Source organism: Entelurus aequoreus, linkage group LG02 (assembly GCF_033978785.1).
Source record: "Entelurus aequoreus isolate RoL-2023_Sb linkage group LG02, RoL_Eaeq_v1.1, whole genome shotgun sequence".
NCBI classification, from domain to species: Eukaryota; Metazoa; Chordata; class Actinopteri; order Syngnathiformes; family Syngnathidae; genus Entelurus; species Entelurus aequoreus.
The window spans coordinates 7,931,248-7,956,247 of NC_084732.1; the positions used below are offsets into that span (position 1 = coordinate 7,931,248).

General features: G+C 33.2%; 2 protein-coding genes across 2 annotated transcripts in view; one reads left to right on the forward strand and one right to left on the reverse strand.

Annotated features, from left to right (window-relative positions):
• The window catches only part of LOC133665351 (phosphorylase b kinase regulatory subunit beta-like), a 96,572-nt gene extending 83,340 nt beyond the window's left edge, over positions 1-13,232 (reverse strand). Inside the window, exons 1-2 of the mRNA XM_062070633.1 lie at positions 13,135-13,232; positions 410-496 (exon numbers count right to left, since the gene is read on the reverse strand). Of these exons, the coding sequence (XP_061926617.1) occupies positions 410-496; positions 13,135-13,198 (151 nt within the window). The 5' untranslated portion in view covers positions 13,199-13,232. The remainder of the gene's footprint in view (positions 1-409; positions 497-13,134) is intronic.
• A 228-nt stretch (positions 13,233-13,460) lies between these two features.
• Positions 13,461-25,000, forward strand: part of itfg1 (integrin alpha FG-GAP repeat containing 1) — a 290,804-nt gene continuing 279,264 nt past the window's right edge. The window contains exons 1-6 of the mRNA XM_062020935.1: positions 13,461-13,905; positions 13,985-14,069; positions 14,160-14,290; positions 16,455-16,512; positions 19,769-19,846; positions 22,957-23,051. Coding sequence (XP_061876919.1) covers positions 13,554-13,905; positions 13,985-14,069; positions 14,160-14,290; positions 16,455-16,512; positions 19,769-19,846; positions 22,957-23,051 — 799 coding nt within the window. The 5' untranslated portion in view covers positions 13,461-13,553. The remainder of the gene's footprint in view (positions 13,906-13,984; positions 14,070-14,159; positions 14,291-16,454; positions 16,513-19,768; positions 19,847-22,956; positions 23,052-25,000) is intronic.

Below are 25,000 nucleotides of genomic sequence, written 5' to 3' on the forward strand. Positions count from 1 at the left end.
ATATATATATATATATATATATATATATATATATATATATATATATATATATATATATATATATATATATACATAACAGCAACGCACTGGTTAACTTCCGGGCTGACGCATCTTCCCTCAAGTAAACCACATGCCGACAAAGGTGCATGTGGTGTTGTCATCACTAGCCTAAACACAAAAACAATTTTGTGCGGAGAACTGACGGTCGATCCTGCACCGACTGAAGAAGTGTTTTTGTAAAGAGTGGTGCAGGAACATTACACCTTCAGTCCTCACAACAATATCTGGGTGTCAGATGGAATCAGAAGAGTCGGTAGTCCGGGGGGGCTTTGTTGCGCTTTGTGCAGCCATCAGCAGCATATCCCACAATCCCCCGCACGGCGCGCTGATATCAGATAAGAGCACTTACCTGCATTGTAGTAGCGGTCCAGTTTCTCCCACATGGGCTCATCCTCTCGCTGGAGAATGGACAGCTTGAGAGGCTCATAGATGGATCCTGGGGAGGAGACGCCAGCGTTACTTGTCTTCACCACGCCACCTTGTCACTAGTCAGTGGCGCACCCTAGCTTTGATTGATTGATTGGAACTTTTAGGAGTTGCTCAGTACAGTACATATTCCGTAACACCCGAATACGTTTTTCAACTTGTTTAAGTCGGGGTCCACGTTAATCAATTCATGGTATGTTACACCAGACCTGGGCAAAATAGGGACCGCAGGCCACATGTGGCCCATTAACATTTTCAATCCGGTTACACCTTTAACATTGCACCAGTGCACCAAGAAAAATTCGTAGTTTGTGAACCCGTTAATAATAATAATAATAGATTTTATTTGTGAAAAACACTTTACATTGAGTAAACAACCTCAAAGTGCTACAGTGTATTAAAAAAAAAAAAAAAAAAAAAGATTATAAAAAATTTAAAAAATTAAAAACTAGAACAGCCAAATAGCTAAAACTAGTATGCATATATCTAAAAAAATGTTTTTATTAAAAAGAAGGGTTTTTAAGCCTTTTTTATATATATATATATATATATATATATATATATATATATATATATATATATATATATATATATATATATATATATATATATATATATATATATATATATATATATATAATACAAATAAATAAAAATAAAAACGGCCAAATGGCTAAAACTAGTATGCATATATCTAAAAAAAAAACTTTTTTAAAAAGAAGGGTTTTTAAGCCTTTTTTAAAAGCATCCACAGTCTGTGGTGCCCTCAGGTGGTCAGGGAGAGCATTCCACAGCCTGGGAGCGGCGCAGCAGAAAGCCTGGTCTCCCATTGTTCGTACCTTTGTCCTTTGAATGTCACACCCCCTTTCGATCGACATATTTTACAATCCAGTGAAACGCGACAAAAATACAACAAAGTGAAATATGAATGCGAAAGGTACAAAATAAACCCACCTAATAATAATAATAATAATAATTGATTTTATTTGTAAAAAGCACTTTGCATTGAGTAAACAACCTCAAAGTGCTACAGTGTATTAAAAAAATAAATAAAAAATAAAAAATAAAATAAAGATTATAAAAAATAAATAAAATAAAAAACTAGAACAGCCAAATAGCTAAAACTAGTATGCATATATCTAAAAAACATTTTTTTTTTTTAAAAGAAGGGTTTTTAAGACTTTTTTAAAAGCATCCACAGTCTGTGGTGCCCTCAGGTGGTCAGGGAGAGCGTTCCACAGCCTGGAAGCGGCGGAGCAGAAAGCCCGGTCTCCCATTGTTCGTACATTTGTCCTTTGAATGTCACACCCCCTTTCGATCGACATATTTTACAATCCAGTGAAACGCAACAAAAATGCAACAAACAGTGAAATATGAATGCGAAGGGTACAAAATAAACCCACCTAATAATAATAATAATAATAATAGATTTTATTTGTAAAAAGCACTTTGCATTGAGTAAACAACCTCAAAGTGCTACAGTGTATTTAAAAAAAAAAAAAAAAAAAAAGATTATAAAAAATTTAAAAAATTAAAAACTAGAACAGCCAAATAGCTAAAACTAGTATGCATATATCTAAAAAAATGTTTTTATTAAAAAGAAGGGTTTTTAAGCCTTTTTTAAAAGCATCCACAGTCTGTGGTGCCCTCAGGTGGTCAGGGAGCGGCGGAGCAGAAAGCCCGGTCTACCATTGTTCGTAGCTTTGTCCTTTGAATGTCACACCCCCTTTCGATCGACATATTTTACAATCCAGTGAAACGCAACAAAAATGCAACAAACAGTGAAATATGAATGCGAAGGGTACAAAATAAACCCACCTAATAATAATAATAATAATAATAGATTTTATTTGTAAAAAGCACTTTGCATTGAGTAAACAACCTCAAAGTGCTACAGTGTATTTAAAAAAATAAAATAAATAAATAAATTAAAAAATAAAGATTATAAAAAATAAAAAAAATAAAAAACTAGAACAGCCAAATGGCTAAAACTAGTATGCATATATCTAAAAAAAAAAGAGGCTTTTTTTTAAAAAGGGTTTTTAAGCCTTTTTTAAAAGCATCCACAGTCTGTGGTGCCCTCAGGTGGTCAGGGAGAGCGTTCAACAGACTGCGAGTGGCGGAGAAGAAAGCCCGGTCTCCCATTGTCCGTAGCGTACAAAATAAACCCACCTAATAATAATAATAATAATAATAATAATAATAGATTTTATTTGTAAAAAGCACTTTGCATTGAGTAAACAACCTCAAAGTGCTACAGTGTATTAAAAAAATAAAAAATAAATAAAAATAAAAATAAAATAAAAAATAAAGATGATAAAAAATAAAAAAAAATTAAAACTAGAACAGCCAAATAGCTAAAACTAGTATGCATAGATCTAAAAAAAAAAACTTTTTTAAAAAGAAGGGTTTTTAAGCCTTTTTTAAAAGCATCCACAGTCTGTGGTGCCCTCAGGTGGTCAGGGAGAGCGTTCCACAGCCTGGGAGCGGCGCAGCAGAAAGCCCGGTCTCCCATTGTTCGTAGCTTTGCCCTCGGAACTTGGAGGAGGTTATTCTCAAACAATGGCAATAAAAACTATTCTGATTCCAAACTGTATCTGCCATTATTGATGTGCAGTGTTGTTCTTAAATGGCCGTAAGTCTTGAACTATGGAAATTATTTCAATGGTTGGAATCTGCGCTTTTGAGTGTTATAGGAGTTATTACGGTAATCTACGCCAGTGGTCTCCAACCTTTTTGTAGCTTTTTTTTCCCCACGGACCGGTGGGTGGGGGGGGGGTGTAGTTAAAAAAAACAAAAAAAAACTTCTTTTTTTTTTTTTTTACATGGATAAATACAATCATGTGTGCTTACGGACTGTATCCCTGCAGACTGTATTGATCTATATTGATATGTAATGTATATATTGTGTTTTTTATGTTGATTTCATTAAACAAAAAAAATAATTCTTGTGCGGCCCGGTACCAGTGGTTGGGTACCACTGATCTACGCCACAGCAGCTCAGACCGGGAACAAAGCAGAGTGGGCGGGGTTTGTTCCGAAACGCGTGTGTCGGAAACAGATGCAAAATCAGATTTTTCGTTTGAAATGTCTGCATAAAAGTGATAATATAACATATTGTAGGTGTTTATTACCCTTTGCATTCATATTTTGCTGTTTGTTACATTTTTGTTGTGTTTTGCTTGGTCGTAAAAGATGCTCAACTATGGAGGAGCTGGTCTGAGAAGTAAAACATGTTGTTAATATTCACTGTTTTATTGTTCAGAGTTAATATTGTAAATCCCACTTTCTTTATTTGCATGTACATTTTGGGCGTCCCGTTCAGTAAAAAAACTTTTTTTAGAACTCTACCGGTACCAAAATGTATTTCGATACTTTTCTAAATAAAGGGGACCACAAAAAATGTCATTATTGGCTTTATTTTAACAAAAAAAATCTTAGGGTACATGAAACATATGTTTATTATTGCAATTTAGTCCTTCAATAAAATAGTGAACATACTAGACAACTTGTCTTTTAGTAGTAAGTAAACAAACAAAGACTCCTAATTAGTCGTATGCAGTAACATATTGTGTCGTTTATACACCTATTATTATGAGGGACAAACTGTAAAAAGGGATTATTAATCTACTTGTTCATTTCCTGTTAATATCTGCTTATTTTCCGTTTTAACATGTTCTATCTACACTTCTGTTCAAATGTAAATAATCACTTATTCTTCTCTTCTTTGATACTTGATATCAGTTGTGGATGATACCACACATTTAGGTATGGATCCGATACCAAGTAGTTACAGGATTGGTCATACTCATGTGTCCAGGGACATATTTCCTGAAAATATTGATGTATTCATAGAAGTATCGACTAGATACGCTACTGTACTCGGTATCATTACAGTGGATGTCATTTATCTACCTATTATTATGAGGGACAAACTGTAAAAAATGGATTATGTATCTACTTTGTTCATTTCCTGTTAATATCTGCTTATTTTCTGTTTTAACATGTTCTATCTACACTTCTGTTCAAATGTAAATAATCACTTATTCTTCTCTTCTTTGATACTTGATATCAGTTTTGGATGATACCACACATCTAGGTATGGATCCGATACCAAGTAGTTACAGGATTGGTCATACTCATGTGTCCAGGGACATATTTCCTGAAAATATTGATGTATTCATAGTAGTATCGACTAGATACGCTCCTGTACTCGGTATCATTACAGTGGAAGTCATTTATCTACCTATTATTATGAGGGACAAACTGTAAAAAATGGATTATTAATCTACTTGTTCATTTCCTGTTAATATCTGCTTATTTTCCGTTTTAACATGTTCCATCTACACTTCTGTTCAAATGTAAATAATCACTTATTCTTCTCTTCTTTGATACTTGATATCAGTTGTGGATGATACCACACATTTAGGTATGGATCCGATACCAAGTAGCTACAGGATCGGTCATACTCATGTGTCCAGGGACATATTTCCTGAAAATATTGATGTATTCATAGTAGTATCGACTAGATACGCTACTGTACTCGGTATCATTACAGTGGATGTCATTTATCTACCTATTATTATGAGGGACAAACTGTAAAAAATGGATTATGTATCTACTTTGTTCATTTCCTGTTAATATCTGCTTATTTTCCGTTTTAACATGTTCTATCTACACTTCTGTTCAAATGTAAATAATCACTTATTCTTCTCTTCTTCGATACTTGACATCAGTTTTGGATGATACCACACATGTAGGTATGGATCCGATACCAAGTAGTCACAGGATTGGTCATACTCATGTGTCCAGGGACATATTTCCTGAAAATATTGATGTATTCATAGTAGTATCGACTACATACGCTACTGTGCGTGGTATCATTACAGTGGATGTCATTTATACACCTATTATTATGAGGGACAAACTGTAAAAAATTGATTATGTATCTACTTTGTTCATTTCCTGTTAATATCTGCTTATTTTCCGTTTTAACATGTTCTATCTACACTTCTGTTCAAATGTAAATAATCACTTATTCTTCTCTTCTTTGATACTTTATATCAGTTTTGGATGATACCACACATGTAGGTATCGATCCGATACCAAGTAGTTACAGGATTGGTCATACTCATGTGTCCAGGGATATATTTCCTGAAAATATTGATGTATTCTTAGTAGTATCGACTACATACGCTACTGTACTCGGTATCATTACAGTGGATGTCATTTATACACCTATTATTATGTGGGACAAACTGTAAAAAATTGATTATGTATCTACTTTGTTCATTTCCTGTTAGTATCGGCTTATTTTCCGTTTTAACATGTTCTATCTACACTTCTGTTCAAATGTAAATAATCACTTATTCTTCTCTTCTTTGATACTTGATATCAGTTTTGCATGATACCACACATTTAGGTATCGATCCGATACCAAGTAGTCACAGTCCATGGACATATTTACTGACTTTATAAACACAATATTATGAAAGAAGATGTTTTGATGCCAAAAAATATCGATGTGAACATAGTTGTAGTTGGTATCATTACAGTGGATGTCAGGTGTAGTTCCGCCAAGGGCGTTTGTTTACATTGTGACGCCGGTGAGCTACGGTGTGTAGTGAAGCATGTTTAGCTATACCTGCAGTGATAATGCTACTTGTAAGAAACGTACTTTATTTGTCGCCATGGAGGCCAGGATTAGTGATTTAGAAGTAGCTAAAACACTGTGGATGGACGTTAGCCGCTAGCTAGCTAGTCGCGTCTTAAAGCAGCTCTTCCTGAGGGTGTTGCAGTGTTGTAACTTCACCTTTATCTTTACTTTTTACGCCAAAATGCGTCCGTTCTCCCTTCTCTGTCTACACGTTGTGTCTGCTTGTAAGTACTCTGTGTGCGTGCACTGCCGAACATGCTCCTCTGCGGGTAAAACCAGCAACGTGACCTCCATTGCCTACATGGGAAAATGGTCATTTTGCAGATATGCCCTAAAATAAGTTGTGGTTTGCGTCCAAAGCCGTGGAGAGCCGAGTCCTCCACCAGGCTGCTGATGTGATATCACCCTCTGAGGACTTTGAGGCGATCCCGGGTCTGTTTGACTTCCTCCGTCTTCCCACTCCTCTCTCGCTCGCTCCCAGATTTGCATATTAATGTCCCCGACCCCGGGTCAATAACACAGGTAGTGAACATTAGCATAATTCCACTCGGTATTAAAAGTTGCAGAGGGGACAAAAGCTCTTACGTCTCTTGTGGGAGATACTTTGAAAGGATGGAGATGGAAGTGTCACTTTCTAACACAGGATGGAGATATAATCCCATGCCAATGACTGTCTACTTGGCCGTGATATCATGTGCGACACGAGCAGTCCTGTAGCGTGTTTACTTGTGTGTGATATCATGTGCGATAGAAGCAGTCAAGTAGCGTGTTTACTTGTGTGTGATATCATGTGTGATACAAGCAGTCCTGCAGCGTGTTTACTAGTGTGTGATATCATGTGTGATACAAGCAGTCCTGTAGCGTGTTTACTAGTGTGTGATATCATGTGTGATACAAGCAGTCCTGTAGCGTGTTTACTTGTGTGTGATATCATGTGCGACACAAGCAGTCCTGCAGCGTGTTAACTTGTGTGTGTCATATCATGTGCGATACAAGCAGTCCTGCAGTGTGTTTATTTGTGTGAAATAATATCATGTGCGATACGAGCAGTCCTGTAGCGTGTTTACTTGTGTGAAATAATATCATGTGCGATACGAGCAGTCGTGCAGAGTGTTTGTGTGTGATATCATGTGCAACACAAGCAGTCCTGTAGCGCGTTTGCTTGTGTGTGATAACATTTGCGATACAAGCAGTCCTGCAGTGTGTTTACTTGTGTGAAATAAAACAATGTGCGATACAAGTAGTCGTGCAGAGTGTTTGTGTGGGATATCATGTGCAATACGAGCAGTCCTGCAGCGTGTTTACTTGTGTGTGATATCATGTGCGATACAAGCAGTCCTGCAGCGTGTTTACTTGTGTTAAATATTATCATGTGCAATACAAGCAGTCATGCAGAGTGTTTACATGTGTGTGATATAATGTGCGATACCAGCAGTCCTGCAGCGTGTTTACTTGTCTGTGATATCACGTGCGATAAAAGCAGTCCTGCAGAGTGTTTACTCGTGTGGGATATCATGTGCGATACAAACAGTCCTGCAATGTGTTTGTGTGTGATATCACGTGCGATAGAAGCTGTATTGCAGTGTGTTCACCTGTGTGTGATATCATGTGCGATACAAGCAGTTTATTAGTTTATAAACTATTTAGTTCATTAGGCTAAATAGTAAATAAATGAAATACAAAGCAATAATATACTAAAACCATCACAACCCCGATTTGTATTAAACGACCTGAACTGTGAAATGCAGTGGAAACACAAACCACACACTTTAGTTCCGGGAACCAAACCTTCCTGAACTTGTGGTGCAAAAGTGTGGATTGTGTCTTCAAGTGTCACTTCCTGTCCATGCTTGGACTCACTCAAACATGGCCGTCCCGCCACCTGGAAGATTTCCCGCTGCTACTTACCCAGCCTTTGAACTTTGGGAGGAGACCGGTTTATGGCAGCCATTCTCAAAAGGTGCAATTAAGGCCACTCTCTCTCTCTCTCTCTCGCTCGCTCGGCTAAATCACAAATCTACAGCAGGAAGTAGTTAGTAGCACACGTTAGGAGTTCCACACATGCACCAATTAAAACAGTCAATTACATCCCACATTGATGATGATGATGATGATGATGATAGTTACCACAGTCGTGCAAGAAGTGACAGAAATATCACTGCGTTCAAATGACAAAGTATGTACAGTCACCACCAGTATTGCCATTTTCAACAATGGTAAACAATCAGTGTGAAAGTTTTGCTCAGTTATCATTTCATCAGTTGTATTTCCATGAGCTCATTGGGATAAATGTGCAGCTGTGGGAGTGCACTGGGTGCGTGGGCCAAATGTGGCCATTCAAGCCATTCCAACGTATCGCTGCCATTCGTTCAATAACATGCAATTGGTAAAATGAACTATTAAATACATTGTTCAATGGGGAAAAAAGGGGTTTAAAGTTAAAGTAGCAATGATTGTCACACACACAATAGGTGTGGCGAAATTATTCTCTGCATTTGAACCATCACCCTTGATCACCCCTTGGGACAACTCTAACAACCAACCTTAAAAATGTAGTAGCGAAGAAGGCCTCAATATTCTTATGGTATATTGTCAGGTTCAAACACCGAAGTATTTATTAAACAAGACAAGATGCAAGGAATCAAGCAGAGACAGAGTCGAATTTTACGCATGAGGAGAGACGTATTGGGCTGCGCACTCAGTTACAGTGCCCCCCCCGCCCCCCCTCCATAGCAACGGCCTTTAAGCATAACAGTTGTGTGATACACTTTTTTTTTTTTACACTGAATTTTTTTACAATTAATTTTTATAAACAGCATTTATTTTGCAATTGATTTTTTTACACTGATTTTTTTTTACACTGATTTTTTTTTATACTGATTTTTTTTTACACTACTCTGAATTTTCTTTTTTTCCACTTAATTTTTTTTTTACATACATTTTTTTCCCACTTAATTTTTTACAATCAATTTTTATACACTCTCTTGTTTTTTCCACTGAATTGTTTTTAAACTGACTTTTTATACACTGAATTTGTTTGCACTACATTTTTTTCCACTGAATTTTTTCCATACACAACTGTTTTTACACTGAATTTTTATACACTGAATTTGTTTGCACTACATTTTTTTCCACTGAAATTTTTCCATACACAACTGTTTTTACACTGAATTTTTATACACTGAATTTGTTGCACTAAATGTTTTTCCACTGAATTTGTTCATACACAAACTGTTTTTACAGTGAATTTTTATACACTGATTTTTCCATACAGAATTTTTTTCTACACTGAATTTTTATAAACAGCGTTTATTTTGCATTTGATTTTTTTACACTGATTTTTTTTTACACACAATTTTTTTTACACTACTCTGAATTTTCTTTTTTCCCACTTAATTTTTTTTTACATACATTTTTTTTTACGCACAATTTTTTTCCAATAAATTTTTATACACTCACTTGTTTTTCCACTAAATTGTTTCCACTGAATTTTTATACACTGAATTTTTTTGCACAAAATTTTTTTCCACTGAATTTTTTCATACACAAACTGTTTTTACACTGAATTTTTATACACTGAATTTTTCCATGCACAATTTTTTTTTACACAGAATTTTTATGAACAGCGTTTATTTTGCATTTGATTTTTTTACACTGATTTTTTTTACACAGAATTTTTTTTACACTACTCTGAATTTTCTTTTTTTCCCCATTTAATTTTTTTTACATACATTTTCTTACGCACAATTTTTTTCCACTTAATTTTTTTCCAATAAATTTTTATACACTCACTTGTTTTTTCCACTGAATTGTTTTACACTGAATTTTTATACAATGAATTTTTTTGCACAACATTTTTTTCCACTGAATTTTTTCATACACAAACTGTTTTTACACTGAATTTTTCCACGCACAATTTTTTTTTACACTGAATTTTTTTACACTGAATTTTTATAAACAGCGTTTATTTTGCATTTGATTTTTTTACACTGATTTTTTTACACAGAATTGTTTTTACACTACTCTGAATTTTCTTTTTTTCCCCACTTAATTTTTTTTTTACATACATTTTTTTTTACGCACAATTTTTTTCCACTTAATTTTTATACACTCACTTGTTTTTTCCACTGAATTGTTTAACACAGAATTTTTTTGCACTACATTTTTTTCCACTGAATTTTTTCATACACAAACTGTTTTTACACTGAATTTGTATACACTGAATTTGTTGCACAACATTTTTTTCCGCTGAATTTTTTCATACACAAACTGTTTTTACTCTGAATTTTTATACACTGAATTTTTCCATACACAATTTTTTTTTCCACTGAATTTTTTTACACTGAAGTTTTATAAACAGCGTTTATTTTGCATTTGAATTTTTTTACACTGATTTTTTTTAACACTGAAGTTTGTTTGTACTGATTTTTTTCTTCCACTACTCTGAATTTTCTTTTTTTCCACTTAATTGTTTTTACATACATTTTTTTTTTACGCACAATTTTTTTTCACTGAATTTTTTTACAATACATTTTTATAGACTCACTTTTTCTTTCCCCTGCAAATTTTTTTACACAATTTTTTTTGCATTACATTTTTTTCACTGAATTGTTTCATACACAAACTGTTTTTACACTGAATTTTTATACACTGAATTTGTTTGCACTAATTTTTTTCCCACTGATTTTTTCATACACAAACTGTTTTTACACTGAATTTTTTTACAATGAAATTTTATAAACAGCGTTTATTTTGCATTTGATTTTTTTACACTGATTTTTTTTTACACATAATTTTTTTTTACACTACTCTGAATTTTCTTTTTTCCCACTTAATTTTTTTTACATACATTTTTTTACGCACAATTTTTTTCCACTTAATTTTTTTCCAATAAATATTTATACACTCACTTGTTTTTTCCACTGAATTGTTTTACACTGAATTTTTATACACTGAATTTTTTTGCACTACATTTTTTTCCACTGAATTCTTTCATACACAAACTGTTTTTACACTGAATTTTCATACACTGAATTTTTCCATGCACAATTTTTTTTACACTGAATTGTTATAAACAGTGTTTATTTTGCATTTGATTTTTTTACACTGATTTTTTTTACACAATTTTTTTTACACTACTCTGAATTTACTTTTTTTCCCCACTTAATTTTTTTTTTTACATACATTTTTTTTTACGCACAATTTTTTTCCACTTAATTTTTTTCCAACACATTTTTATACACTCACTTGTTTTTTCCACTGAATTTCAATACACTGAATTTTTTTGCACAACATTTTTCCCACTGAATTTTTTCATACACAAACTGTTTTTACACTGAATTTTTCCATGCACAATTTTTTTTACACTGAATCTTTATAAACAGCGTTTATTTTGCATTTGATTTTTTTACACTGATTTTTTTACACAGAATGTTTTTTACACTACTCTGAATTTTCTTTTTTTCCCCACTTAATTTTTTTTTTACATACATTTTTTTTACGCACAATTTTTTTCCACTTAATTTTTTTCCAATAAATTTTTATACACTCACTTGTTTTTTCCACTGAATTGTTTTACACTGAATTTTTATACACTGAATTTTTTTGCACTACATTTTTTCCACTGAATTTTTTCATACACAAACTGTTTTTACACTGAATTTTTATACACTGAATTTGTTGCACTACATTTTTTTCCACTGAATTTTTTCATACAAACTTTTTTCACACTGAATTTTTATACACTGAATTTTTCCATACACAATTTTTTTTTCCACTGAATTTTTTTACACTGAAGTTTTATAAACAGCGTTTATTTTGCATTTGATTTTTTTTTACACTGATTTTTTTTAACACTGAAGTTTGTTTGTACTGATTTTTTTTCCACTACTCTGAATTTTCTTTTTTTCCACTTAATTGTTTTTACATACATTTTTTTTTACGCACAATTTTTTTCCACTGAAATTTTTTACAATACATTTTTATAGAATCACTTGTTCTTTCCCCTGCAAATTTTTACACACATAATTTTTTTGCATTCAATTTTTTTCACTGAATTTTTTCATACACAAACTGTTTTTACACTGAATTTGTATACACTGAATTTGTTTGCACTACATTTTTTCCCACTGATGATTTTTTTCATACACAAACTAGTTTTTACACTGAAATTTTTTACAATGAAATTTTATACACTGAAGTTTTGTTTTTACACTGAATTCTTATAAACAGCAATTTTTTTGCACATATTTTTTGACACAATAATGCATCATGATGCTGCGTACTCTTAGAAGATGTCTATGGTGATAACTGTTAACATTTCAGTTCAGCTTCAGATTCTCAGCAATTCCTAACACATTTGCAATGTCTCGTCACTGGTATTTTCAGTACCGAGTTTTACTCAAATAAGTCACCGACTTGAAATAACAGAACTGAAATAAAGCTGTTCAATTTTTTTTGGAGCAGTCCAATGTGTGTATTATCAGTTTTAGAGTTGAAAAAAGAGAGAAATGAGTAGTAAACAAATGGCACGGATTCAGTGGAATGTCCCAACATATTGGCATACAAAACAAACAGAAACATTTGACCCACAAATGCTGACATGAGAATTAACATGTTGAATGATTTGTTTGCATAAAAGTAGTATTTGTTGAGGCTTTCTCAAGTTGTATTGCAAAATATTCCCGTTCCTCAAGCACCTGACATGATTTCCCAATACGACACCATGCCATATTGTTTATGCACACGCTTGAAGCAATGCTCATTCATCTGAATGTCAGAGGAGGTGATAAAGATCTTAAAATAGTCCTCACATGCTGCACATTTAACCTCTGACCTTTCATGCTTGGACCGTCTATTCATGCATGCAGGCAGCAGGCGCATATGACTGTATGTCGAGCGCCGTTTTAAACATGGCAATGGCGGGCGGATGTGGTTAAGACACTGCACAGTCGTTCTGAAACAAAGACCTGAAAAGTGAAGTTAAGTCTGACCTGATCTCTTAGACCGGGCTTTGAATTCCAGCAGTTTCCAACTGACATCCGCTAAGCTCGCCATGTTTGCAAGCTGTCAAGCTGCACCGCGTTTAAACCGCACGTCAGGTGTGGCCTTTCAAAATAAAACCAAGAAACGAGACTTTTTAAAAAATCCGTCATTTAAAGTCAGCGTTACCTTAAATAGAACATTTAATATTATATTATAAACAAGTAAACTATATTTGAAGTGCTCAAAATGAGCATGATGTACGTTTTTTTGAAGCGCCGAACCTTTATTTTCACAGCAAACCCACATGACAACACTAACTTCCTTTTCCGTTGCGCCGCTGTCAAACACTGGCATTTACATTAGCACGGTACTAACGTAAACACGGAAGTGGAAGTATCTCATTCAACGACACGCGTTCACGCGGTTAATGTGCACACTTCGCTACAAACGGACGCGTATAAAACACAAAAGGTCGTTTAAAAACACTTGCGTTGCTTTCATATACCCGGTTAACGTAAAAGACGTGTTGTTTCTTCATGCCGTAAAGCGGTGTGCCGTATTGCGGCGTGGTGTTGTTGTCAGTCGCCGCACCTGCTCCAGGATGCGCTTCTTTAAGTGGGCCGTTTTGGCCTTTTTGCTGCCGTTTGTTGCCAAGTACGAAACCTTCGCCCTCCAGGATGTGACGGCCGACCTTTTCGGTGCCAAAAACAACGGCACGCTGGCGGCGTTTGGGGACTTCAACGCCGACAAACAGACGGACATCTTCATCATCAGGGAACGTATGACGTCACTCCCGCTTTCTCTTACCACATTACAATATCTTACATATTCCCTTCACACAATTGCTTTTTAATGCAGAGTCTGAGCTGGTGATCTTCCTGGCGGACTCCAAAGCACCGTACTTCAAGCCCAGGGTTAACATCTCCAAAGGCGTTCTGCCAAGGTGAGTGTGTTTACACTGGTCGCCATGGTGACCGCACGTTCCTGGTAATGCTGGAGGTGGTTTGCCATGTTCTCTCCTTTCCCGTGCCAGTGACACCGTCCTCACCAGCGTGGTCCCCGGCGACTATGACGGGGATTCCCAGATGGACGTTCTCCTCACCTCGCAGATGGGCCTGACGGACTCTTCGGTTTTCATCTTTTGGGGCGACAACCAGACATTAGGTATGTATGCAGTTCCAAGTCTCAGGCAATCTCCTGGTTTAGTTCCCGACCGAGGCGACATCGCACTCCTCCTATGCTTTTGTGCGTATGTTGCATCGGAGATCGAAACTGAAAGTTAACTTGGCGCGTGTGACGAGCACACTCACAATATTGTCCACTCTTACCACCCTGACACCAGTACAACTAGATAATAATGTGTGTGTGTGTGGGTGCATAAATAAGAAACTGGTGTGAGATGATTGTGTTCATGCTTTCGAGTAACTTCTACGTGTTTCCATTTTGCCCGAAAGAGGGCAAATATTCCTTTAACAAAACAATACAGGTTTGAATTGTACTGTGTACCGGTAATAGTATAGTACTGCGGTACTAAAAAGTACCGGTGTCCCCCTTCGCCACCCTCCCCGTCGTCGTCACGTCATGACATTGCTGGTTTTACCAGCAGAGGAGCATGTTCGGCAGCGCGCACACACAGAGTACTTACAAACAGACAGAGTGTGTAGACAGAGAAGGGAGAATGGACGCATTTTGGCCTAAAAAAGTAAAGATAAAGGTGAAGTTATAACACTGAAACACCCTCAGGAAGAGGTTCTTTAAGACATGGTTAGCTAGCTGGCGGCTAACGTCCATCCGCAGTGTTTTAGCTACTTCTAAATCACTAATCCTGGCCTCTGTGGCGACAAAGTGAGTTTCTTACATGTAGCATTATCACTGGAGGACGAGGAATAGGTAAACATGCTTCACTACACACCGTAGCTCACCGGCGTCAAAATGTAAACAAACGCCATTGGCGGATCTACACCTGACATCCACTGTAATGATACCAAGTACAGTAGCGTATCTAGTCGATATTGCTATGATTACATCGATATTTTCAGGAAATATGTCCCTGGACACATGAGGACTTTGAATATGACCAGTGTATGATCCTGTAACTACTTGGTATCGGATCGATACCTAAATGTGTGGTATCATGCAAAACTAATGTAAAGTATGAAAGAAGAGAAGAATAAGTGATTATTACATTTTAACAGAAGTGTAGATAGAACATGTTAAAACAGAAAGTAAGCAGATATTAACAGTTAATGAACAAGTAGATTAATAATCCATTTTTACAGTTTGTCCTTCATAATGTGTACAAAATAATAGGTGTATAAATGACACAATATGTCACTGCGTACGTCAGCAGACTAATTAGGAGTCTTTGTTTGTTTACTTACTACTAAAAGACAAGTTGTCTAGTATGTTCACTATTTTATTTAAGGAAAAACTTGCAATAATAAGCATATGAGTGTTGCCCATGAACTGCCAAGATACCTGTGGCGGTGGGGGCGGGGCAACGGGCGTGGTCACCATGACATCATCGAGTAATTTGCATAATTTACTACAACAATATGATTTTCTCTAAAAAGGCTCAAAAAATGTATACTTACTAATTAATAATAACAGTTTTGTTTTAAACGTCCATCCATCCATCCATTTTACAATATAATTACAAAACTTTATGTACATATTTATATACAGATTTGAACAATAAGTTATTCACTGAAATATATTTATTAATTGTGGTTCTTACAAAAAATATATCTTATAAAATATAAAAGCTAAAATGTCTCTTAAAGCTCTGCCCCTTTAATTAGTGCATACTAAATAATTTAACTTTAGCCTACTACTACAACCATATTATTTACCAGCAACATAAAGTGAAACAGAGGCAGAGGTGTCCTGCCGCAGTCAGTAACAAATAAACAGAAAACAGTAGTGGTCAAATACAAATAAGGCAACAAGAGAAGTATCCTACACTTCTCTTTTGTAAAGTAAATCTGAACAGCCGATATGGGCATCTACATCAACTATATGATTTGCCTGAGAAGCTGGACAGGACTATTTTTTTTTTTTTTTTTAATTTGTGGCGGACGTAATTCTTTCCTGGCGGGCCGCCACAAATAAATGAATGTGTGGGAAACACTGACATGTTTAATGTACCCTAAGATATTTTTGTTCAAATAAAGCCAACAATGCCATTTTTTGTGGTGCCCTTTATTTAGAAAAGTACCGAAAAGTATCGAAATACATGTTGGTACCGGTACCGTGTACCAAAATATTGTTATTGGGACAACCCTAGTCCAGGTACAGATGCTTATCTTCACTGTTTGGCTCTCTGCAGACACGGCTGGTTGGCTCAGGCTGAACAAGACCTTCAAAGACCAGCCTCTCGTCATGGAGTAAGTATAAATGCTGTCAATGCATAGCTTTTGGATTGTCGCCTTCATATTCGCTCTGTTTAAATCAGCGGTGTCCAAAGTGCGGCCCGCAGAACATTCTAAAAAATATTATTACTAAAAGTAACCCAACAAGTGGAATGAAAGAGCAACTAGGTGAAATATAATGCAAACAAGTTGTCATGGTTACTAATGACAGAGCTGCCATGCAGGCTGTTTTTTTTCTTTCTTTAAAACTGTTACTGTTTCAAAAATAATAATGAATCAAAATCAATATTGTTCAGAGTGATTGACTTTCTTAAGTCTCCGATTACTTGCGTCATTACTTTACAAACTGTCACTACGTCAAATATTCCACTTTGACATATTTTTTGAGGGATATTATTGCATATTTTGTGTGGTTTTTTTTGACAAAAAGAGCATTAAACCGACAAACAAAAAAGACTTAAAATGGACAGATTGTTAATGTAGAGCAGGGGTATCTAAACTTTTTCCACTGAGGACCACACTGAAAAGTTCAAACATGCGGGGGCCATTTTGATATGTTTCATTTTCAAAACCATTAAAACACCCCTCAATTTTTGGTGAATGTTAAAGTTCTTCAGTGTAAGAAGTAAGTCATATATAGTTTTACTTTTAACACTTAAATATCTACTAATATCTCCAAATCTATCCGTTGTCATGATGGTTTTTCTTTCTTTTTTCTTTTTTTTTACTTAAATGCCCTTTTCTTCCAAAGAAACCCCAATTTTTTATGGAAAAATATGCAACATTTTCCCTAAAACATTTTTCAAAATGGAATGTATGAAGTAATTGGAACCTTAAATAGGCCAATAAACAATATTGCTTATGATTTTTTATTTTTTATTTATTTTTTTAACAATAACAGTTCAAAAAAAGGTGATCCAAAAGGTGTCCACTCATAAAAGTGTTGAATATAAGTCGTCTTTCAATACATATTTTAATTTCAACGCTTAAAAGTTTAGATACATTTGAGATCTATCCATCGGTTTTAGGTTTTAATTATTTTTTGATCATGACAAATTTTTCTTTTTCCATGTCAGCTTTTGGCTCTTTTATTCCACTTCTTGTTTTTTTTTTATGACTTTGTAGTATTTTTAGAATGTGCCGTTAAAAAAATATCTGCAGGCCGCAAATGGCCCCCTGATAATCAAGCGTTGAAAGTAAAAAATAAAAAATAAAATAATAATAAATCAATGACTTAAAAAACAATTCCGATACAAAGCGTTGAAAGTAAAAAAATAAAATCAATAAATAAATCAATTACAATTTTTTTTTATAATTTATATAATTTTTATATAATAATATTTATATAATATTTGTATAATATAATAATATATAATAATAATAATATATAATAATAATATTTATATAATATAATAATATATAATAATAATATTTATATAATATAATAATAATAATATATAATAATAATAATATATAATAATAATATTTATATAATTTATAATTGATTAATTTATTGATTTTTATTTTATTTTACTTTCAACGCTTTAATATCGGTAAAAAAATGTTTAAAATAATTGATTCATTTTAAGTTAATTTTTTAATGTTTAATGCCTTTTATGTTAATCAAAACCCTGTTTTTTATAGCAAAAACACAAAACGTGCAAACATTGATGTGACCTAAATGGAGCCTTTAAATGGTTCAACATGTCATAACAACATTGATTTTGATTCATTATTATTTTTTGAGCGATAAAAAAAAAAAAAAAATCCCAAATCCTCAAATTGTCAGGGATCCAAAAAAAAAAATTGTAATAAATCAATTATTTTAAAAAATTGTTTTCGATATTAAAGTTTAGATACATTTGAAATCTAACCATCGGTTTTAGGTTTTAATAATTTTTTGATCATGACAAATTTTTCTTTTTCCATGTCAGCTTTTTGCTCTTTTATTCCACTTCTTGTCTTTTTTTTATGACTTTATAGTATTTTTAGATTGTGCCGTTAAAAAAATATCTGCAGGCCCCCTGATAATCAAGCGTTGAAAGTAAAAAATAAAATAATAATAAATCATTTACTTAAAAAAAAATTCTGATACAAAGCGTTGAAAGTAAACAAATAAAATAAATAAATAAATCAATTACAATTTTTTTTTTTTTAATAATTGATTCATTTATTGGTTTTTATTTTATTTTACTTTCAACGCTTTAATATCGGTAAAAAAATGTTTAAAATAATTGATTCATTTTAAGTTAATTTTTTAATGTTTAATGCCTTTTATTTTAATCAAAACCATAGCAAAAACACAAAACATGCACACATTGATGTGACGTACATGGAGCCTTTAAATGGGTCAATATTTCATGACAACATTGATTTTGATTCATTATTATTTTTTGAGCGATGACAGATAAAAAAAAAATTCTCAGTGATCCAAGAAAAAAAATTGTAATAAATCAATTATTTTAAACATTTTTTTCCGATATTAAAGTGTTGGAAAAAAAAATCAATAAATAAATCAAATGTTTAAATAATTGATTGATTTATTGATTTTTAAAAAAACCAAAAAAATGTAATAATTTATTTATTTATTGATCCTTTTCAAAAAGATTTTTTAAATAATTCATTTATTTATTGGATTTTTTTTTTTAACTTTCAACGCTTTAATATCGGAATTTCTTTAAAAAAATAATTGCTTTAATATTATTTATATTTTTTTTGGATCCCTGAGAATTTAAGGATTTGAGATTTTTTTATTTATTTGTCATCGCTCCAAAAATAATAATGAATCAAAATCAATGTTGTTATGAATGACTGACGCATGTAAGGCTCCAAATACGTCACATCAAATATTGTTTTTTGAAAACTTTGGGGGTAACCCTAACCCTTTCCATGTTTTGTGTTTTCGCTATAAAAAACAGGGTTTTGATTAACATAAAAAGCATTAAACATAAACAAACTAACTCCGTTTTTGATTTACAGATTTAAGCATTGAAAAAAAAATACCAAATGACTTATTTTTACAATTTTTATGACTGAGACTCTTTTTGAGGCGAACCAACAAGGTAAAAGAAAAACCTGTTAATTGTATTGGTTCTGAAACTGAAAAAACATTTTAATTTTAAAGTGTGCAGCCCTCAGTGGCAAAACCATTGGACACTCCTGTTTAAATGATCGTTTTTCATTCCTATTGTGTGATAAAAAGGAAAATAAATGAGAAAATGTTCAATAATATTCAGTTTTATGTTGATCATGGTTTCAATGTTCCTTGCAGCTTCAATGGCGACATGATCCCAGACATATTCGGAGTCACAGACCAGGCCACCACAGAATATTGCTCCCTCGTCAACAGGTGAACTGAAATGTTGGACTTTATATTGCTTAAAAATGGTATGAAAAAGAAATGGTATGAAATAAAAAAATTCAGTTGATATTGTTTCAATGCCTTCATGTGTGTGATTAGAAATTAAAAAGCCATTTAGTGATCTTAAATATTTAAAGTATTCGTATCAGGGCCCAAAAAGTCAGATTTCAGATCATATAGTCCAGTGTTTCTTAACCGTAGGGCTGTGAGCACTCCCCAGATATATCTGTGTCTCAGCAGTACTCGGTTGTGATACACTTTTCCACCACTTGTGGCAGTAATGACAAACAGAAGAAGTCTGGAGCTAAAGTCATAGAGAAGTTTCATAAGCGCCAAAAATATGACTAAAGTGGTGAAACTGTATTTGGACTTTAATTTTATTGACAGTTTAGTTAAGAAATATAATCGGTATTAAATTTAACACGACATAATTGTATGTTGTTGCGTCGGACCGGTTCTTCCTCCCAGGGAATCTAAGTTACTGGTCAATCCCAAGTTCTTTCAATGACATATATGCTGAGTAAGAAGGACCATCAAGACAGAATTGGAATATTTTCAAGTTTTACTAAAGCTTTAAGAGATCAGTTTAACCAATACATTCATATCGGCTACTCTAGTTGATCTGGCATTCCAACGGAAAAGCCAACTCCTTTGCACACAAAGAAAACCCCCATCTCTCCCCCTCGCAACACTGATAAGGAAAGAGCAGGTGTTGTATTTCACATTCCTGATGGTTTAAGACACTAAACAGACAATCTGAAGACAAAGAGAGACTGGTAGAATATACAAAGGAAAAGTACTAGCTACTCTAAACATGGCTATGTAAAAAGAAAGAACTCTTAAACATATATGCATCCTCCACAATGTACATTTATTTTCCCTCAGTAGTCACTTTTCATGCATTATGTGTGGTTAGTACTAGGGCTGCAACCACTAGTCGACATTGTCCACAAATGTCGAGAGTAAAATCTGTCGCTGACAATTATATTTGCCGATATGATGTCATCACTCAGTAAGAGTGTTAGCTTCTACCTTGCTAGCGAGCTAACAAGAGAGAAACAAAATGCTTTTCTTTATGAGGAAGTTAGATTGTGTTTTGTTGTTTGTTTTCATTGCTGCTATTTTAAGTAGTTTGTTTTTTTAACACATAAACAAGGTTAATTGTTTTTTTTACGCACTTTGCCTTTCCTTTCTTTTAAATAGACATTTTTTAGTCATTTTAATGTCTGTAACAGTTGAATGAGCAGCAGAGTTACAGTATAAATCAATATTTATGAATTAATCTGTCATCTTTGTTGTTAGTAAACACATGCCTAAAATAACTTAAGCTGCATTTAGAAGTTGATGGAAAAATTATATATATACGGTAGTGTATATATATATATATATATATATATATATATATATATATATATATATATATATATATATATATATATATATATATATATATATATATATATATATATATATATATATATACGGTAGTGTATATATATATATATATATATATATATATATATATATATATATATACAGTACCGTGTATATATATATATATATTACAGTAGTGTATATATATATATATATATATATATATATATATATATATATATATATATATACACACACTACCGTATATATATATATATATATATATATATATATATATATATATATATATATATATATATATATATATATATATATATATATATATATATATATATATATATATATATATATATATATATATATATATATACGGTAGTGTGTGTATATATATATATATATATATATATATATATATATATATATATATATATATATATATATATATATATATTCATCATATATATATATATATATATATTCATCATATATATATATATATTCATCATATATATATTATATATATATATATATATATATATATATATATATATATATATATATATATATATATATATATATATATATACATATATATATATGCATATATATATACAGTAGTGTGTATATATATATATATATATATATATATATATATATATTATATATATATATATATATATATATATATATATATATATATATACACTACTGTATATATATATGCATATATATATATGTATATATATATATAGCTATTAAATATGTGTACACTTTATTATCTGATTAGTCGACTAATCGTTGACTAATCGACTATCAAAAATAATCGTTAGTTGCAGCACTAGTTTGTACTTTTTTTTCCTTCTAATCAGTCTGGTAGATAGCTACAAATCTTAGTGATCAGCACATGATTTAATATCATTTACAAGGTTGTAAACTGTAAGTAGGTGAGAAAATTCAAGAGTGCTAATATTTGATTGGCCCCCTGGAGAGGAAAAGTTGGGCCCCGAGGTCAAAAAGGTTGAGAACCCCTGACCACAAATAACTAACTGTGGAGGGAAAGTGCGATTGGCGCGCCTGCGGGAGCAAAGGTCACCGCCTCTGTCAATGGTGTTGAGGGCGGCGCACCATCGGCTAGGGGACGGCGAGACACAGCCGGCAGGTGATAGATTTCACAGGTGGTACGTGGTGATCTAATCATCTGTTGTCTTTAACAGTGAGCGGGCTGATCGCACTTTCCCTCCACACTAATATTTACAGTTAATACATGTGATGGTACAGCTGATCGGTATTAAAACCCTGATCAGAACACACCTCCATGCCACCGTGGAATATCAGCCTTTTGAAGTGTTTTCAAAAGTGTCAATTAGAACTTTTCACACCAGCACTTAAACAAGGCATCAAGGGTAATTCTTCAGGAGGACGGAACAAGTCATTTGAAGTAATTGTTTGTGTATCCCCGACCAAACAACATGCACTGAAAGTTTCTACATAGAAGAACATTTTGGGGATTTCATTTGGAAAAACCACGACACTAAAGAACAGTTAATTACAAAATAAATGACATCTACAGATGAATGATTATTCAGTTAAATAATCGTTTGGCGCAGCCCTAAACATTTTATCATCTTTTTTCCCAATAAAGTTTGGCACTAGACAGGAAGTGTTGAAATGTCAACTTATATCGTATTTCCTCTCCTTCGTAGGAACGTGTTGTGTCAGAGAGCTCTGAGCTCAGACGTCAACATGCGTGTCCCTCACGCCAACGCCTTCATCGACCTCAACAAGGACTTGACCGCCGGTAAGTTCACTTCAAAAAGTCAATCAATCAATCAAAGTTGACTGATATAGCACTGAATCACTAATGTCTCAAAGGCTGCACAAGTCACACTCTGATTGAATATGGTGTATTATACACAGTAAATAGTGTTGAATATGGTGTATTATACACAGTAAATAGTGTTGAATATGGTGTATTATACACGGTAAATAGTGTTGAATATGGTGTATTATACACGGTAAATAGTGTTGAATATGGTGTATTATACACAGTAAATAGTGTCGAATATGGTGTATTATACACAGTAAATAGTGTTGAATATGGTGTATTATACACCAGTAAATAGTGGTGAATATGGTGTCTTATACATAGTAAATAGTGGTGAATATGGTGTATTATACACAGTAAATAGTGGTGAATATGGTGTATTATACACAGTCAATAGTGTTGAATATGGTGTATTATACACAGTAAATAGTGTTGAATATGGTGTATTATACACAGTAAATAGTGGTGAATATGGTGTATTATACACAGTAAATAGTGGTGAATATGGTGTATTATACGCAGTAAATAGTGTTGAATATGGTGTATTATACACAGTAAATAGTGTTGAATATGGTGTATTATACACAGTAAATAGTGTTGAATATGGTGTATTATACACAGTTAATAGTGTTGAATATGGTGTATTATACACAGTAAATAGTGGTGAATATGGTGTATTATACACAGTTAATAGTGTTGAATATGGTGTATTATACATAGTAAATAGTGGTGAATATAGTGTATTATACACAGTAAATAGTGGTGAATATGGTGTATTATATGCAGTAAATAGTGGTGAATATGGTGTATTATACACAGTAAATAGTGGTGAATATGGTGTATTATACACCAGTAAATAGTGTTGAATATGGTGTATTATACACAGTAAATAGTGTTGAATATGGTGTATTGTACACAGTAAATAGTGTTGAATATGGTGTATTATACACAGTAAATAGTGTTGAATATGGTGTATTATACACAGTAAATAGTGTTGAATATGGTGTATTATACACTGTAAATAGTGTTGAGTATGGTGTATTATACACAGTAAATAGAGTTGAATATGGTGTATTATACACCAGTAAATAGTGGTGAATATGGTGTATTATACACCAGTAAATAGTGAAACCAGTAAAAAGTGAAACTTGATATCTTTTCAGAGTGAAGAGCTCAGGAATGAACTTAGTCATGTCTTAGTAGTTTTGATGATTACATCGTTTATCTTATTTAAAAAGCTGTTAATGGCGATGTGTTGTAGGACCATTGAGTAGATGCGTGACTTGAAGCGTCACATGACGTACCGTACGAGTCAGTGCTGGTACGTCTGCTCCGCTTACCCGTCAAAACTGCATTTATTTTTTTATTTTTTTTGCCGGGAAATCCCGTTTTTTGTCCTTCTTCCTTGGCGTCTTCCTTCAAAAATGATATATATCTCTGCCACAATGATTATAGATGATCGAATGATATTGTTGTATAAGTAAAGAAGAGCAGGCAGCAGCTCTCAGGTTCTCGTACTTTCTGTAACACCCAGGAAGAAATGATGAAGAATGTGTCATCTATAATCGAGGTGGAGGAGCCGATAATTGTTTGTGTACAATATCCCAACTTGCATTTTGTTGCAAAGTGTTTGTGATGACTCAGCAACTCTGAGAAGACACAACAGCCCGGGGATAATTGTTGTTGTCTTATTCTAATATGTCTCTTTTTATATATATATAAAAAAAAAGATGATTTCCATCTGAGTCAACATCTTACTTGCTTGTTTGACGTATTCATCACAAATCTATTATGACTTCATTTCAAGAACAAAATGAGCCGAGAAAATGATAATAATGGGAAAATAATTCCGCAGGCGTGACTTTTCTGCCATGGTGCAACTTTTGACAAATGTGCTGGTGATTGTCTCAAGTCAGCGCTCC